This window comes from Musca autumnalis, unplaced genomic scaffold (assembly GCF_047663935.1).
Source record: "Musca autumnalis isolate F117 unplaced genomic scaffold, ASM4766393v1 scaffold_2, whole genome shotgun sequence".
Taxonomy (NCBI): Eukaryota; Metazoa; Arthropoda; class Insecta; order Diptera; family Muscidae; genus Musca; species Musca autumnalis.
In genome coordinates, this window is record NW_027411755.1 from 217,593,543 (window position 1) to 217,613,758 (window position 20,216).

Here is a 20,216-nt window from a genome sequence, read left to right on the forward strand (position 1 = left end):
TGATGGCCTTTACAAAGAATAATCTAATCTAAAATCAACTTTTGTCATGGCCCTTAAATTTATTTTAAGAAATCCACGTTTCTGGTGGCCTTTAAACAATTTATTTTGAAAAATTCGCGTTTGTGGTGGCCTTTAATTTTTTCAAAATCCACGTTTGTAATGGCCTTTAAAAATTATTTAAAAAAAAAATCCACGCTTCTGATGTCCTTTAAAAAATTTATTTTGAAAAATTGGAATCCACGTTTATGACATTTTTGGAAAAATATTTGTTAAAAAATCCAAGTTTGTGCTATTTTTGGAAAAATATTTTTTCAAAAAATCCACGTTTGTGATTACCTTTAAAAATTTATTTTAAAAAATCCACGATTATGATGGTATTTGAAAAATATATTTTATAAAAACCCACTTTTTGACGGTCTTTAAAAAATATATATTTTTTTTTAAATCTATGTCTGTGATGGTCTGTAAAAAATATATTTTAAAAAATTCATGTTTGCGATTTTTCGATATGATTTAAAACATCAACGTTAAGTGGTGTGTTTTAAAGATATTTTTTGTAAAAAATCTACGTTCGAGGAAAGAACAAAAACAAAATTTAACCTACATTTGTGATGATCTTGGAAAAACAGTTTTTATACCCTCAGCATTTATGCTAACGAGGGTATATACACTTTCATACGGGCAAAATGTGCCTCATCGAAATAATGGTTTTAGACCCCAAGTATGTTTGGACGAAATGTGTTTCAGACAACTGCAAGTTGATTTAGCCATGTCCGTCTGCCTGGCTGGAGCGCACGATAACCCTCGAACAGATGAACCGATTCGGTCCAAAATTTGGTTTTCGTAATGTTTTGTCCAAACTTAGTTTAAGTTCGAAGATGGGTTATATCGGTCCACTCCTTTCGGTACCTGCCCCACAAAAGTTCAAAAATGTTCGGAAAATTTGTGCGCACGACCTGCAATTTAGGACCTGCTCTCGAATCGCTTTGATTTTTGTTGTAACTACTTGTATACACTACCCCCCATATGACGGTACAAGTTTCAGCAGGAGCAAGTCCACACTTCCTGAGGAAATAGCCTGAAAGATGCAAAAAAAATCTGTATGACACCGTGTGCGCAAGAGAACTCTAGAACGGATCTGCTGATTCGGTCCAAAATGTGGCCTTCGTAATATTTTGTGCAAACTTAGTTTAAGTTCGAAGATAAGCCATATCCATTCCACTCCTTCAGGTACCTCCCCCACAAAAGTTCAAAAATTTTCGGAAAAATTGTTCGCGCGATAGCTCTTGATGGGAGTGACCGATTTGGTCCATTCTTTACACATCGTAATATATCTACCAGATATAAATCAGGTTCGAATATGGACCATATTTGTCGACTCCATCAGGTACCTTCCACACAAAATTTTGTATAAATTCACTTTAAGACCTGCTCTAGAATCACTTTGATTTTAGTTGAAGAAACTTGCATTCGCTACCTCAATTACGGCAGTAAAAGTTTTTTCAGGGGCAAGTCTATAATTCTTGAGAAAACAGCCCGAATGTTGTAAAAAAACCCCTGTGCCACCATATGTAGTGGCTGGAGAGCTCGAACCGAATACTGCGTTCGTTTACACTTTGGATATCGTAATATTTATTCGAATATTAGATGAAATTCGAAGGTGGTGGATTTAAAAAATAGTTTTGAAAATGATTCAGCCTTTACGGATTACTAAATATTAAAAAAATATGTTATTTTGTAATCCAAAATATCCAAACTATTTCTTTTAAAAAAATCTAAAATCTATTTTTCCTATGAGCATTTATTCAAAATCTTAACGTATTTGGATTACATAAACCTATATTTTTAAAATATTCTATTTGTTTTTTATTATAAAACCAATTTTCTTTAAAAATTCATATTGTTGGATTATAAAAGTCCACGTTTTTTAGATTATAGAAAAAATATTTTCTTCAAAAATCCACGTTTTTTAATTACAAAAAATAATTGTCCTTAAAATCTAAGTTTTTGGGTCATAAAAATATTTTTAAACCATGTTTGATTGATTATAAAAACATTTCTGTTCAAAAATCAACGTTTTTGGATTATAAAAAATATTTTCCTTTAAAAATTTACGTTATTGGATAGAAAATATTTTTCGTAAAAATGCACTTTTTTTGGATAAAAAATATTTTTCTTTAAAAATTCACGATTTTGGATAAAAATATTTGATAAAATATTTCAGAGTGCCGTCGTGGTGAATTGACTCGGTATGTCCGTGTGTTCAAGTCTCCTGGAATATCATATACTATTTTACAACTTTTTTCTTTCCATTTAAAATATCAGCATAGGAATTCTGTAACTTTTATCGATTGAAAAGTTGTTAAAATTTCTTTTGTTTTTGTAACAACTGCAAAACAAACAAATGGAATTGTTGTAAAAAAAAACAATGAGTAAAGTTGTTAAAAAGTTACAAAATAGGCCTACTGAATTAATATAGAACGCTTACCAATTTATGTTCCAACCTTCAACCACATTAAATGATCCTTTTAAAATGCAAATTTTTCCATTCAAATTTCAAATGGATCCTTTTTTTGAAAATTTGCTTTTAGGGCGAAGGACATTTTTAATATTAATTTTTAATTAATTTCCCGTTGGAATCGAGCTTAATGACCAATAATGCAAGTGAGGAAGGAAAGGAAAAATGGTTCTATTCAAACTCACAATGTAGGTGAAGTTTTACAGTTCTTTAAAATATTATTGCTAGGTCCAATGGTGAAGTGGAATATCCTGAAATAAAAAAATGGAAACAATGGTCATTCATACCAGAAAAGTGTTCGATCAAACATTAAATGGTTACTTTCAAACATCAAGTGATTCCATTGTAACCATAAATGTTTTAATGAAACCGTTTAAGGATTCGATGGTTCTCACTTGGATGTTACATGTTTTACCAGTGGTCAAAACCCTTAAGCGTAATGTTCGTTTGTTCACTTTTTCAAGTATTTCAGCCATATTAGACTTATTCAAGCCAGAATCCTTTCAATCAAACATCAATTGGTTGTATTCGAACATTGAGTGATGATTCCATTGTAATTTCAAATAATTTTTCTGAAACCTTGAGAAGTTTATGAAATATTTTGAACATTTTTAGAGTATTTAATCTCTATTAGTTATTAAATATGGAAGACTCTTTCATGTCAAAAACACCTTCAATAAAACATAAAATTGTTGCATTCGAACATCATGTGATTCAAATGTTCAATGTTCAAATGATTTTATTGAAACGTTTAAAGGTTCATAAAATGTTTTTAAAAGTTTCCGTTTATTTCACCCGTACTAAAGGGTATAGAAGACATACTTGAGGCAGAAACAACTTCAATCAAAAATCAAATGTTTGTATTCGAACAACAACAAACGTGTTTGAGTCGTCGACAAGACAACGCCACATTAGCGTCGCACTGTGTGTGATGTTAGTTTATATTTCCCGTGCTAATTGCAACATATCCAGAGGTAAGGAGGCGTTCGATCTCAGCGATAAGAAGAAGAATCGTAATGCTCCTATTAATATAAGAAAAGTCAGAAAGTTTTCTTTCGGGGATGTTCAAAGCACATAGGCTGTTTTTCATGACTCAGAAGTTAATATTTTTTCATAATTTTCACTGCGATTCATAAGACAATACTATGCTTTTTTCTAATTCCCTTAAAAACTGAATATTTATGATAAAGTTTTCTATACCAACACATTTCATTGCATATTGAAAAACATTTTGGCAAATAAAGCCCCGAAATGAGCTCATGCTAAAATGTAAAAAAAAACAAGAAAAAGTTGTTTTTTTATTGAAAAACAATATCATAAAATAAAAATAAAAACATAAAAAATAAACAATGAGCTCATCTCAAAATTCCTTCAAACCAAAGTCGTCAGAAGTATCAGCAGCAGCTTCATTAAGTTGGAAATAATTTGAAGTTTCTCTTTTGGGGCCGATTGTGTTTTGAAACACGCAGAACGCAAAAAGAAGCCGCGTTGACTTGCAACCGTATTCACAACACAAGGAACTAATAATTGTGTTAATTATACTCGATGACGTTCGAAATTTAAGAAAAACTAATTTTATAACATATTTTTAAAGATCCATCTGGATAACAATGTTTCTGACGTGTTTACAAGTGAAATAAATTAACAAAAATTAGACGTTTTGCTTGGTTCATTTGAGGTTTTATTTGAGCTACTAAAAGCCGCCGGTAGAGTCTGATGACTGCCTGGGATGAATGGTCGGTTGGTTGGCATAACATCAATATAAATATTTGTTTATAACATGATTTGTGTGAGTGTGCCGGGCAACCAACAACCGGCCAGTCAGCCAGCCAGCCATACTTGATTTCAATAAATAAAGGTGTCAATTAAAATATTTATGATGTTTGTAACCACAAAAATTATATCGACGCCATTTGTTGTATATGATGATCGATCCATGAAGTACAATGAACGACGAGAGACAGCACAACGACCACATGCCACGACGTCAATGCCTGCAAAATATTGTGGTCAGTATTGAATTTGTTTGTTGTTGTAAAAAAAAACATCAAATTTTATAGAATAAATGTGAGCTAACCATAAAAAGTATATTTACTTTTGTAGGTGTTTTTGTGTTAAGAGTCATCTTCCAAGCTGTCATTTTCTAAGAACAATTCAAAAGAACCTCTTGAACCAATCTTTTTTTACAAAATCACCAGTAAAGCTTCCAATTTATGCCCCTAGCTACCTACACATACTTGTTTTACCTTGAGTTCTTTGGTTATGGTCTTGTGACACCAAACACACCTTTTGAATTAATTAAAAAAGCAAAAAAAAAAAAACTCCTCCACCCCACCCACCTCTTAACCTCATAGAACATAAAATTTTAGCAACAAATTTGTAATGTTTTCTTTAAGTAAAACCTCTTGTCAAATCTTGTATGCCAAACTAAAGTGTTTTCTTGTTTGAGGCTTGTTTTGAATCACTTTGTCAAGCCACTTTAGATTCTATGAGTTGTGTGTAGGTAAGTATGTCGTCGTCGTCATTCACTACATAAGCTAGCAGTAATCTAGTTTACAAAAATTGTTCTTAAACACTTGAAAATCTTAGAAAGAAAAACATACATACTCAAGGCCATTGCTGCTAAGGTAATTGTAAGGCATTTTATGATTGATATGATATGATTGACGTATATAATTTCAAACTTCTAACAAAGTTTGCAAACGCTCCAATAGAAGTTGTAACTCAACAAATTTTTTACGGAGAAAAAAGTGGTCTCTCTAACATATGGCCCAAACATATATTTGTTTGCACCAGTCCCTAACATATGTATAGGTGCAAACAAATATTTGTTTAATGAAAGAAAAACGGAATAGAATAATGTATAAAAAGGTAAATAATAATGTAGTGTCGCACTTTTAGAAAGAAAAACTAATAAAAACTGTTAATTAAACTATGCAACACTGAAAATGCAAACAACATCTAGAATGCACTTTTGCCAGATCCAGTTCGGATTTTATAGCCTCATCTAAACCGGGCTAAAACTACAGTTTTTTTGCATTTAGCGGGCTTTTATCTTAGAAACGAATCGGAATTTTCCCTTGCTATCTTGGCAATATTGTAGTCCTAAACTAGTAGAACTTACAAACTTCCAAATAAAGTTCTCAGCAATTCTTCAGAATATTCTGAAACTCTAAAATGCTTACTTCTGTTTTTTTTTTTTTTTTTTTTATATGAAAGTTCACACTTTGAATAATTTCTGAAAAATTTTTGTTGAAAAATATTGCACACATGTCCGCCTACGAAACACTGCTTTTACTAAAGCAGTTTGCGGTGCCCACTGTAGCTTGAAACTGAATAAACCAGTCAACATATGTTTGTGCGGGATCAGTATGAAGCTAATAATCTTGTCCTTAAGCGAAAAGGAATTAAAAATATATATTTTTAAACATAATAGTGAACTGTCAAATTCAAAATCTCGATTTTGACAAAAAAATCGATATTTATTGACACAAAAAAAAAATCGATAGTTTAAATTCAAAATTTCGATTTTGACAAAAAATCGATATTTTTGACAAAAAAATCGATAGTTTAATCGAATCGCCTCATATGTAAGTTTTTATACCCTCCACCATATGGAGGGTATAACTAAATTTGTCATTCCGTTTGTAACTCATCGAAATATTCGTCGGAGACCCTATAAAGTATATACATATATTATTGATCATCATAAAATTCTATGTCGATTTGACCCTGTCCGTCTGTCCGTCCGTCCGTCTGTCTGTCTGTTGAAATCAAGATACAGCTCACAATTTTAAAGATAGAGAGTCAAAATTTGGTACAGGAGTTTTTATTACTTGCAGGATGGCTGGTATTGAAAATGGAATATATCGGTCCACGTTTTGATATAGCCCCCATAGAACGGTACCTCCCGATTTTCGGTATTTTTAAGGTTTTAGCTTCATTATCCTACCAAAATGGCTGAAATTTGGTACGTAGTCTTCTTTAGGGGTATAAAACTTTCACCCAGAATTTTGTCGGTATCGGTCCACACCTTCATATAGTCCCCATAGAACGATACCTCCGATTTTCGGTATTTTTAAGGTTTTAGCTTCATTAATCTACCGAAATGGCTGAAATTTGGTACGTAGTGTTCTTTAGAGGTATAAAACTTTCTCCCCGAATTTTGTCGGTATCGGTCCACACCTTCATATGAGGCGTTCAGAGCACACTTCGACTAACTCCATAAAACAAAAAGTTGAGAAAAGCAATGATGAAATGTATATTGTTTTTTAAAATTCCCCTGATAATATGGATTCAAATATATAATGTAGAATGCATAATAGCAGGTATAGCTTTCATCTAACGGTATATAAAATAAAATAAAAACAATAGTCAACAAACAATCGTTAGTAATGTTCTGGTAATGGTGGAGTTAATCGAAGTGTGCACTGAAAAAAGTAATAAAGTTAGGTCTTGAATTTTTTTATTAACGAAAAACTTACTTTTTACACATATATAACAGGTTTTACATAAAAATTAATGTTGCCAGTTCAGTTATAAAACAATATTTGTAATTAATTCATGTTAGCTTTATGTTAGCGTCATTCTTCATTCTTCATGGCTAGGTTTACGACGTTTCCGACGTATGTAATATACGTCAAAAATGTATGTTATATACGTCATAATAGGGCCATCTATGGTTTCAACAAAAGCCGAAAGGACATTGCATGTAAAAATGTACACGTTGCGAGCAGAGCTACATATGAATGTGGAGTTAATCGAAGTGTGCACTGAAAAAAGTTGCATATTATTCAGTGGTCAATAAAAACTTGTTATTTAAAGGTGCTCATCTTTATTATTCAGAAAAGATATTATAATTATAAATAGATATGGCGATATCAAAGGCTTTGACACTAAAATCTCAAAATTTTCAAAAAGTGGAGTTAGTCGAAGTGTGCACTGAGCGCCTCATATAGCCCACATAGAACGGTACCTCCCGATTGTCGGTATTTTGAAGGTTTTAGCTTCATTATCACACCGAAATGGCTGAAATTTGCTACTTAGTCTACGTTGGTGGTATAAAACTTTTCCCCCGAATTTTGTCGGTATCGATCCACACCTTCATATAGCCCCCATAGAACGGTACCTCCCGATTTTCTGTATTTTGAAGGTTTTAGCTTCATTATCCTACCAAAATGGCTGAAATTTGGTACGTAGTCTTCTTTAGGGGTATAAAACTTTCACCCAGAATTTTGTCGGTGTCGGTCCACACCTTCATATAGTCCCCATAGAACGGTACCTCCCGATTTTTCGTATTTTGAAGGTTGTGTCTTCAATATTCCACCAGAATGGCTGAAATTTGGTATTTAGTCTTCAATGTGATATAAAACTGTTCGCCAGAAATTTATCTGTACAGGTCCACGCTTTCATATTGCCCAATTTCCGATTAAAATTCGTCGGTATATGTCCACGTTTCGATATAGCCCCCTAAGAACGGTACCTCCCGATTTTCGTAATACTGAATATTTTGACGTCAATATCCGACCGAAATGGCTGAAATTCGTTATTTAGTCTTCCAAGAGTTATAAAATATTCCAGAAGAGTATTATCAGGTCCACGTCTTCCTATATCCCCATAGAAGCGTACTTCTTGATTTTCGGTATTTTTTAAGTTTTAGCAACATTCTCTTACAGAAATGTAGGAAATTTGGTATTTAGTCTTCTTTGAGCCTAAAAACTTTCCGTCATAAATTTGTCAGTATAGATCGACGTTTTGAAATAGCCCCCATAGAATGGTGACTCACATTGTTTAACCGAAATTGCTGAAATTTAGTATTAAGTCTTCTTCATACACGAAAGGAAACTAATTATTCCATTTTACTTCAATACAACTTGTGGTGGAGGAGGGTATAACAAGTTCGGCCCGGTCGAACTTAACGCCGTTCTTTATTGTTTTTTCAAATCTTAAATAAAATCTCATCAAATCATGTTACACGGAAAAGAGGTTGTATAAAAATTGTAATGCAAGTTGCAAATAAAATTGGAATATATTTCTTAGTTATTTTTTTTAAGATTATATAAACTCTTAGATATCAGGTAATTCGATACATCTAAAAAAAATAATACAAAAATAAATCATTTCAAAGGGGGTTTGTGCTGGAGGTTTTATTTCGAATGCCCTTTTTTGTAGGATTTTTATTCCTAAACTCATCAATATATGATATGAGATATGATATGAAGAAGTCATCAAACTTGTATACACCTTTATATAGAGTCTTTTTAAGATTAAATAAAATCTTACATATAAAGTGATTCTATAAAACACTTTAAAAAATTAATTAAAAAAAAAACATTACAAAGAGCTTTGTGCAAGAGGTTTTTAATCGCATCACTTTATATGTAAGATTTTATCTCTAAACAGGGATACGACGTTGTAAAAAAGTCATCAAAGTCCGAAATTTTTAATTTTTGTTACTAAATTATTCAGTTCATGGCACTCCATATGCACAACAATCAGTCAGCCCTTGGTGTTGCGAGACCATATAATATAAATAAACTAAGTGGGATTTTCATGAGTTCATTAACCCGTTTTTTACGCTCTACAACCACAAGAGAAAAAAAAAACAATAATACAATAACGTCATTTGTATTTTTTTCTTGGTAAACATTGTTGAAGCGAGAAAATAAAGTAAATAATACTGTGTTAAAATCACTGTCGTCCATAAGACATTAAAGTTTCGCATATTTAACGAAAATATGAGTACAAAAAAAAACAATTTTAAAGTTTTTTTATTCATTTATTGTTTTTTTGCATATGTCCAATGGTCTTGTATGTCCGTCATTTGGTTTGAAGGCTCTGTTGTAATGGCGACTTCTTTTCCTGTGTTTTTTTCTTTGTATGTGTTCCACCACATTTCATTATTTACACAAATTTAAACAAAAGGAAAGGAAACTGAAATAAAGAAAATCCGTAAAGATTTTAATAAAATTGGGTATTTTCCTCTTTGTTTATTTTTAAGATTAAACGCTAATGTGTATTCTTTTATATTTGTCACGTACTAACAAAGAAAAAAAAAAAACATTTGCAACAAGCACGTCCTTAAAGAGACTGTGCTGTGGACTGGCTGGTCTCCTCGTCTGGACATTAGCGTACGTGCTCAAATTATAATTTTGTTTGACCTTTCTCATGGGATTAGGCCAATTTGCACAAAAATAAAACAGAAATTGTGCTTCATTGAAATTAGTTTTAAATCAGCATATTAAACATTTTTATTTATTTAATGGTCCTTCGACGTTACTGTGAGCATCGACCCAACCTGTGAGCATAACCCAACTTGGGTTTTTATATTTATTTAATTTTACCACGTCCACTTTTTCAAATTTCAATTTAATTTTTTTTCTGCAAAAACTATTGGACAAATTTTCCTAAAATTGTCAGGGATTGTACAGTGATGGCCCCCGAAACAGGCTACATAAATATTACTCAGTACAGGGTAAAATATGCTTACGACCATTTTGAACTTTTATTAAAGTATAACTTATAATAAGCTCGAAGTGCTCGAAGGACCACACCATTATTTTCAATTATTTAAGGAGCATTCATTCATGGCGTGCCTAGATGTAATTTATTTATTTGTTGTAATTCATTTATTGTCTTAAGTATTTCAAACTGAGGGCATTGACCTATGACTTTTCACTAGAATACATAGCGTCACCAAATATATACGGCATTTGTGTTAAGTTAATTTGAATTTTTCTCAACATTTGTCAAACACATCATAACAAAACAGTAGCACAGCACAATAACCCATAGAAAAACATTTTTCTTAATGATTTGTTTATGGTCAGTAAATTTATTTATGAACATTGTTATGGACGCCTCTTTACCATATGTTCGCTTTTGTTGATGTCCACATTAATTTGGTTTATTTGCCTTTAAATAATTTGCGCATTTAGTATAATACTCGTATGTGCCATGTAATTCTGTCTCCTGTTCGTCACCTTTTTTAATATGACACATGTTTATGGTTGACATTTTTATATGCGATTCGAAATCATTTTTATTATTTGTTTTCATACAATTTTTATTTAATTTATTATCTCTTTTACAAATTGTTGAAAATTTTCCATTGTAAAGATATTTTGACGTTGTTGATCCAACGCCAATAATGAATGAATCATACAATCATTCTAGCAGGGATAGACATGCAGTGACGCACATGTGCAGGTAAATTGGTGATCGACATGTTGAGCAGTGTATTTTCTTAATACAAAAACCAATTAATAAATTTGTTGATTCAGCATATCGAAGGATCGTGAATTGAACGACCATTTGTTAGACCAAAAACTACGAATTTGGTTTAAACCATTTGGAAGGACATTGATTTATTCATGGTTTTGTCAGTTTTAGTTTATTACTTGGCGAAAAATTCTGATAATAAAGTTGTTTTATGACCTGGGCCCTATTCAACGCAACAACTTATCAACTTTTCATTTTGCACGTGGCAATATTTTTGACAATTCGCAAATTTTTCCGTTCCACAGAACCCTTAATATTGATAAGTAATAAGTTGCTAATGATAAATTGAGATTGTTTTCAAAAAGTTTGATCTCTTTTTGATTTCTGTTCCACAAACGTCCTCTTTTGCTAAGTGAAAAGTTGTAAGTACTAAGATTTTGCAAAAAATTGTGCTCTTTCGTGCCACAGTAAACTTTGCATTTTGTTTTTGCAGACCAAATTTTGATAAGTTTGCCTAAAATTTGCGGGGTAAACGTTCTCTTAGCCAATGTATATTATTAAAATAAGTAAAGTTTTTAAAACGTTACGCATGGAGATTTTGTTCGGAAATATAACACCCCAGCGAAAAGTTTGCCTCCAAAGAGGCAGTTAAATGATATGTACAAGTGATTTGGAAGTGCATCAAATTATGCATTTTCACTCATGATTTTTACAAGGGAGTGACCCCGGAAAGAGGCACTCCATTGCACCGCATTTTAACTGACCCTTTGGCATTGCATTTTAACTGAACCTTTGGCACTGCATTTTAACTGAACCTTTGGCACTGCATTTTAACTGACCCTTTGGCACTGCATTTTAACTGACCCTTTGGGGTAGAATAGGAGGCAGTCCAGAGCACGTGTTTTGAATAACAAAATAAAATGCATTTATTATTTGTGTAAAACAAAAATATTAATAACTTTATTAAATTAACACAAATTATGAAAATTCTCTATTGAATTCAGTCGCAAACATGTGTGTTTCTTCCGATCTTCATTTAATCCAAGCTTAAGTGCTTTTGCTTCATCTGCTAAATGTGTTTGATATTGTCTTCCCATCACCAGTTAAGATTTCGACATGTACTCCAACAGCACTCCATTGGGAAATTTTCTTCTCGTGAGTTACCGGAAAAATGTTCACAAATTAAATATTATTTAGTTTGTATTAATTGTATTAATAAATGTTTGGATTATCTCTTTTTAGAAATGTATTCCGCTGCCTGTAGAGATGTACAAACTGATTTATGTACATACATGTAGGGATCTCTAACAACTGCTAATAAAATGTAGTGAACGCAGTGCCTTTTTCACGACTCCGTTTGCACTGCACCCGGATGCTGTCACATTGTGAGGAATTGGAGTGCCTTTTTCACGACTCCGTTGAACTGCCTCCGGATGTTGTTAAAATGTGACAAATGGATGTGATTCTTTGGATTGCATCCAAATGCTGTTAAAATGTGAGGAATCGAGTGCCTTTTTCACGACTCCGTTTGAACTGCATAAAAACATGCCGTGAAAGAACTAGTCTACATTGCACTACTTCCAATTTATTTTGCTGGGACGGTAATGACAAGAAATTAGAAGGATCCAACCCCTCTGAACTTCCCTCTCACAACTTCCACCCTCAGAACCATCGCCCTCAGCTCTCCACACCCTTCTGAACATCCACCCTGCGAACAACCCCATTCTGAACTTTCACCTTGCGAATAACCCCCATTCTGAATTTCCAACCTCCGAACCGTCCCACAAATCACTTAGACTGAACTCTTTTTCAGAGTTATTTTATTTTACTTCATTTTTTATTTTTCTTTTGTTTTATTTTTTTTTTAATTTTTATTTTATTTTTATTTTTATTTTATTTTATGTTTATCTAATTTTTATTATTAAGTCCATATTTATATTAGGCAATTTTCCTTGCGGCAATTGTCAGTTTGAAGGAGAGAGAGGTGAGGCATATAGTAACCCTTTGCCTCTCAACACCCTCTCTCACCAACAAACTGGCAATTGCCGCAAGGAAAATCGCCTAATATAAATATGGAAATATTTAATTTTTTGGGTCTATCTTGTATTGCCACTAAACTTGAGTTGCGTTGTCAGTTGTCTGCGCGACTGAGACGAAATGTTGTACCATTAATGTCAACTCAACTGGGTGGTCGATAAACATGTTATCGATCAGTGTTTTTCAAACTTGTGACCTCTATTCGCAAAAAAAAAAACATTTTAAAAATAATTGAGCTTTGGATAACTCTTTTGTGTATTCTGGACAATATTTTAATATTTTGGCTGAGTTTTCGAGCAAATTTGGAAAAAACCCAAGATTGGAATATAACCTGCCCATTGAATCTTCGGATCGTCAAGTTTTATATGCTGTCCTAAAAAATGATAAGTTCGGTGGAATTATTTTTTGATGATGAAGAAAATGTACAGGACATTGCATCTATTAGAAGAAATTTGAGGGACAAGTCGAATCCATTGGAATTGCCATCTGCCCTGTAAGCTGATGATCATGTGGAAAGATCTGTATAATCAGTAAATTATTTCAGGTTTAAGGCGTATTTTCGATTGCCAAAGGATGCCGTAGTTTACGTTGTGGAAACGTAAGGATGACTTCAAAGTAAGTTACAGATCAACAGCAATACCCCCACTTTTAAAAGTGTGTGCAGCGTTGCGATTCTTTGAGGACGGAAGTTTCCAAAAGTCCCATGGCAATGATTTCAACAATTGCATGGCTCAATCTACATTGTCGAGAGTATTGAAGGAAGTTGTCCCCTTGATAGAGGACAAATTGTGTGTTTCGAAGTTGACAGAGCAGGAAAAAAGGCAAAATAAAAACCATTTTTATTCAAAAACGAAATTCCCTGGTGTAGTTGGCTATATAGATGGAGCACATGTGCACATTGTGGGGGTCCAATGGAGGATGTTCGTCATTTGTACTTAAACTGAACCTACTGTATTTGTCAACAAATTCATTTGCAAAAGATTTGCTGCTGTCCGCTCCAAAAGCGATAAATTCACTTATTGTGATGGAACACCACCAGTGTCGTTGAAGTTTATTTTATTTTGAGGCATTTTCTTTTTCAACTTTGCTTTAAAGTGAATCCAGACTCACTTTTCAGGTGTTCGTGTTGGAGGTTCATGGCTGTTTAAACTGTCCGAAATGGACCTCCACGCTTCATCCGCTGTGGCTTTGGTTTCACCAAAACTCCCGAACTCCTCGGGCTAAGTTTGGATTTTCACTCAGTTTATCAATTAATATTTCGAACTGTTGCTTTGTCGTTATTTTCACCATATTGATACACAAAATTAATTAATGATGCAAAGAATCAATAATTGTTAACAAAATGTTTATTTTTCCTTCTATTTTACTTCTTGTTTCTTCGAAAATGTTCACTGCAACTGAAAATTGGTGGTTGCTGAAAAACAGCCGCTTCGTCAACTGAGATTCGCAACTTCAGTTGAGAGTTGCCATACGTGGATCAATTTTGACAACTGGCAACGCCACTCAACGATAATTGTTATCGATGATCGACCCCTTTATCTGAACTTCCACCCTGCGAACAACCCCATTCTTAGACTAAACTCTATTTAAGAGTTTTTTATTTTATTGTTTGTTTTGTTTTAGTTGAAGATTCAATCATATGATTGCTAAGTCTGGAGTTTCCCCCATTGGCTTAACTTCATCACTTTCCTCTTTGCAGAGAAAAATGTTTACAAAACGCACTGACAGCTTGCAAAATTTACTGATCGCTACCAATATCATGATTTCATCCCGGCGAAGGGAATTATCAATTGGCTTTTCAGTTTTTGAAATGATGATTTTTTAGTGAAAACCTGAACTCTTTAAGCATCGTGTATTCTCATGTTAATGAGCTTGCAAATATTTTGTTCTGGTGTTTTTTGGGAAAGCCGAAAAGTGAGCATCATTCTCATTAACATGAGAATACTCGATGCTTAAAGAGTTCAGGTTTTCACTAAAAAATCATCATTTCAAAAACTGAAAAGCCAATTGATAATTCCCTTCGCCGGGATGAAATCATGATATTGGTAGCGATCAGTAAATTTTGCAAGCTGTCAGTGCGTTTTGTAAACATTTTTCTCTGCAAAGAGGAAAGTGATGAGGTTAAGCCAATGGGGGAAACTCCAGACTTAGCAATCACGTTTTTTATTTTATTTTTGCTTTATTTTTATATCATTTTTTATTTTTCTTTTATTTTTATTTTCATTTTTATTTTATTTTTATTTTATTATTTATTTTATTTTTGTTTTGTTTTATTTTTTTAATTTTTATTTTATTATTGTTATTTTATTTTTTATTTAATTTTTATTTTATTTTCATTTTTATTTTGTGTTTATTTTTATTTTATTTTCATTTTATATTTATTTTTGATTATATTTTTTATGTTTATTTTATTTATATTTTTTATTTTGTTTTTATTTTACTTTCCTTTCCTTTTATTTTATTTTTTCATTGCTCACTTCTAATATTTTTTATTTTATTTTCATTTTTATTTTATTTTATTTTCATTTTTATCTAATTTTTATTATATATTTTATTTTCATCTGAACTTCCAACCTCCGAACCACACCATAAATCACTTAGACTAAACCATATTTCAGAGTTTGTTATTTTATTTTATTTTATTTCATTTATATTTTATTTTTATTTTATTTTTATCTTTTTTATTTTATTTTTATTTTCACTTTATTTTTATTTTTTATTTATTTTCATTTTATATTTATTTCTATTTTGTGTTTATTTTATTTTTCTTTTGTTTTATTTTTTTATTGTTATTTTCATTTACTTTTTGTTTTATTTTCATCTTTATTTTTTATTTTCATTTTATATTTATTTTTATTATATTTTTTATATTACTTTCCTTTAATTTTTATTTTTTCATTACTCACTTTTAATAACACCAGTTTCTTTTCATTTTTGTTCTCGCGTCCAATTTTTACATGTCTTGTTTATCATTGCCAAGTAGGAAATAATAGTTGTGTTCCTTTACTTACCTGAGGTTACCATTTTTACCATTTTTAACCTGCAAAGCGTTTTTTAACCCCAAAAACTGGTAAAACTTGAAGCCATTTTTAAGAGAGTGAGGGAGGAGAGAGAACGAAAATAACTTTCTCTTCTACCACAGGCTACCAGCCGAATTTCTTCAGGTAAAAATGGCAGAACTGTTTTTTCGATATTTGTTGACGATTATTTGACAATGAAGAAAAAATAAACAAATAACAGAAGAAAAAGGCGAACGCTGACAAAACAAGAACTTTGAAATAAAAGAAGAAAATTTACTTTTTTGTTTATTTTTGACAATGCTACCAGATCTACCATTTTTCGTTACTTTACTTTTCTGGTAAATCTGTTCATGAGAGAGCAATTTTGACAGTTTTCTCTTTTACCATTTTTACCATTAAAAAGGTAACGGAACAAACCTAATGCAATTATGATAAAATGTTCTGTGGAACAAATATCATTCATACTTTGCAAGAGAACGGAGAGACTTAGCAAGATGGCGGAAAAATTAAGCAAGAGTTCACAACCACTTTGCGAAAGAGAACAGTGATAGTCAAATTTGCTAAGTACAAAGAGAAAACGAACAGTAATTGTGTGGAACAAAAAAAAAATTATCACTTTTCATAATAGCTACTTTTTTGATAAGTTCAAAGTGAAAAGCGATAAGTTGTTTCGTGGAATAGGGCCCTGGTCGAAGGACCATTTGAAAATAATTGAAATTCATCTCGAAGAACCATTTGAAATTAATTTTAATTAGTTCATATGCTCATTTCAAAGAACCATTTAGCCGTACAAGTTCTATACTGAAATATATTGACATGCAAAGTTCATATCCTCACTTTAATGAATCATTCAATTATTCGTTCGTTCTTGAACTATATATAAATAATTAATTTACTAAATTCAGTTGGTAAATACTTTGAATTCATATCCAAATAATTTATCTGATACTCCGTAAAAATTGTAAGTGTCGCACGAGAAATTATCGTTAAACTGTAATATTTTTTATTTTGAAAACTAAAATAATCCATATCGGCAAACCTAGTTCTTAGGCTCATTTCAATAAACCGTTCAGCTGTAACAATTTTTATATTGAACTATATCGACAGTCCTTGTTTATATGCTCATTTCAATGAACCGTTCAATTGAACTAGTGAACCATTCAATTGAACTGTTTAACCGTTCAATTGAACTAGCTGGTTCGTGAACTTTATATAGCTCATTAACTTAATTTATAAATTCTTTGAATTAATATCGGACTTAATGATGCCGCATTGTACTCCACATAATTCGTCTACACTGTAACAAATTTGCAGCGGTGGTAGACGCGTAATTTTCCCACTTTTTGGTGAACAACATTATTTTTAGAACATTGGTGGCGTTTATTTAATTGGGATAGCTGTTACAATTTTGATTTTTCAAAATAGTCTGGCTTAATCCCTTTTGTTGTTTTAATATTTAAAACAACAAGTTTATTAGTGGAGAAGGTTTGGCATTGTTCGCCAAGGGGTAAGGCAAGGAAGACTAGTTTCGATCCACGCCACTGGATCTCATCAGTTCCCTTCGTTTCTTGTTTGTGGATATTCTCCACCGAAGTTATTTTTCAATAACTTCTTCAACAAGGAACTTTTTATACCCAAACATCAATCGTCAGCTCGAAGTATAAACGTAAACAAAGAAAACCCTTCAATGAGAAGTTTTTCTTTGGTAACCTAACACAACTCCGACGAAAGTGTTTACGAAACAAAGCAAACCTTCTTCCACTCGTATGTGTCGTTGATTTTTCAACAAATGCACATACCTAATAAACTTGTTGTTTTAAATATTAAAACAACAAAAGGGATTAAGCCAGACTATTTTGAAAAATCAAAATTGTAACAGCTATCCCAATTAAATAAACGCCACCAATGTTCTATTTGAGAAACACTGGCACGGTTTTGTGTGTTGTTGGTATATAAGCTACCAAACAGCATTTGGGTATGTGCATTTGTTGAAAAATCAACGACACATACGAGTGGAAGAAGGTTTGCTTTGTTTCGTAAACACTTTCGTCGGAGTTGTGTTAGGTTACCAAAGAAAAACTTCTCATTGAAGGGTTTTCTTTGTTTACGTTTATACTTCGAGCTGACGATTGATGTTTGGGTATAAAAAGTTCCTTGTTGAAGAAGTTATTGAAAAATAACTTCGGTGGAGAATATCCACAAACAAGAAACAAAGGGAACTGATGAGATCCAGTGGCGTGGATCGAAACTAGTCTTCCTTGCCTTACCCCTTGGCGAACAATGCCAAACCTTCTCCACTAATAAACTTGTTGTTTTAAATATTAAAACAACAAAAGGGATTAAGCCAGACTATTTTGAAAAATCAAACATTATTTTTATATTGACAATTAGAATTGCAATGCTCTGCATTTCCTCAAAGGGTCCTATAAAACTCTATTCGCTTTTACTTTGCACACAAATTCTCGAATTATAACATTTTTTGTTGCTGTTGTTGCTCTTGCTGTTATTATTATGTTTATATTTAATATCGACAATAATTTTTCATAGTCTTCCCGCCGTCAACAATTGTGGCATTATGATTTGCTTGCTCTGATCCTCTATGAGAGGCTTTTCATCAACAATGACTTGCATAATAGTTTATGGCCAATAACCATGTCCATGTTGCAACAGCAGCAATAATAACAACAATAAAAAAAATAAAGATTGATGTGAAAACATGACGACGACGAAAACAAAACTGACAAACAACTAACTGGCAAACAACATAATTATATGCAGCCACAGAAAAAAAAACAAAAAAAATATTAAAATAATTAAGGAAATTGATGGCAGTAATTTTTATTTCGTTGTTGCATGCTATATTTTCCATTTCACACAAATTAATTTGAAAAATTGTTAGTTGTTGCAACATATAGGGAAAAACATTTGATATGGCAAAATTTGTTATAATAGAAAAATATATTTAGTTTTTATGTAATAGCAAAAGATTAGGTTCAATATAAAAATATATTTATTTCGATCAGTACTGTTATTCAGTACTATTAATTATTCAGTACTATTAAAAAAGAAATAATAATTTGAATAATTTCTTCTCCAAAAACATACTCGAAATTCTCATACCACAAAATTCTCATTACAAATTCCCTTACCATTATGTTTACAAGGGCATGTCGTTCCAAATAAGTGGTTATTTTTTGTTAGCAAAAAAGTAGTCACTAAAAAGGGTAACTACTTATTTAACCACATGCTATATGCCCTTGTAAAAATAATGGGTAAGTAAGGGGTGTTGTAATGGGTATATTTGCTGGAAACCTAAAATTCCTTTTAATTGCTCATTAAATTTTACATCGCTTACCTGATTAGTTATTAACATTTTTATTTTATCAGTTCTTTATAGTTTATCTCTTTCTTTTTTTCTTTAGTTCTACGCCCATCTGTTAATAATTAAATTGTTGTTGTTGTTTAGGCACACCTAAAAGTAGGCAATAAAATTGTTTTTCCCATCCCTAAAATATCGTTTTTTTTTTTTTAATTTTTCAATTTGAAATGAACATTTGAAGTGAGTGGGCAATAAACAATTAAATGTTTATTGCCCCAATCAACGTAATGAAATAATGCTGGATAAGAAATTTTTTCTAGAATTATTGAAACGCCAACGTATTTAAGAGTGATTAATGTTTATACATATGTACGAGTATTTCATTAAAGTCGCAAAGGATTTATGTTGTTACCATATTAAATTTGTTACCATATTAAATAGTAAATTTCTTTAAGCATTTTATTAATTGTTGCCCCTTATTTTCCTCTATATTTTCAGTGCATCTGGAACAAGTGCAGTTGCCATCGATAATAAAATCGAGCAAGCAATGGTAAGTGAAACTATTAAAATGTTGCAGTTTTTCAAAATGATTCCTTCTAAGAAAAACTAATAGAAATAATAAAATTAGTATGGGAACGGAGGTGGTTTTTGCTTCCAAAGAAATTGTTGAAATACGCCTTGACCGATCATAGTTCAGTTAATTGAAATAAACTATGTATATCGATTTGTCCAATGAGATATAGAACTAGTCGGTTCGTGAATAAAAACATGCTAAGTAAAGCTTTTGGAAATAATAGAAAGATGTAGGGACTGAGGCAGATTTGCTTAATTTGTAAAATGTCAAATCATTCCAAATGAGTCTTTCCAAGAAAAGCTTTTGGAAATAATTTAAATAGTTTATGGACGACAGAGACAGTTTTTGCTTTAAAATATATGTTGAATCGTTCCTTGAGTTCGGTTCACTAAAATGAACTGTGACCTAGTTCGCGCACGCTCTTTCAGTTGAATCGTTCAATGGAACTAGTCGGTTCGTAAACAAACATACTAAGAAAAGCTTTTGGAAATAATAGATATAGACTTGGGAAGATAGGCTTTAAAATAA

The 20,216-nt window shown here is 31.9% G+C and overlaps 1 protein-coding gene across 7 annotated transcripts in view; it reads left to right on the forward strand.

The window, feature by feature from the left end:
* bun (TSC22 domain family member bunched) overlaps positions 1-20,216 on the forward strand; it is a 735,547-nt gene that overhangs the window by 552,070 nt on the left and 163,261 nt on the right. For all 7 annotated transcript variants that reach the window (XM_073970879.1, XM_073970878.1, XM_073970881.1 and 4 more), the window contains one exon: positions 19,613-19,664. In XM_073970879.1, the coding sequence (XP_073826980.1) occupies positions 19,613-19,664 (52 nt within the window). The remainder of the gene's footprint in view (positions 1-19,612; positions 19,665-20,216) is intronic.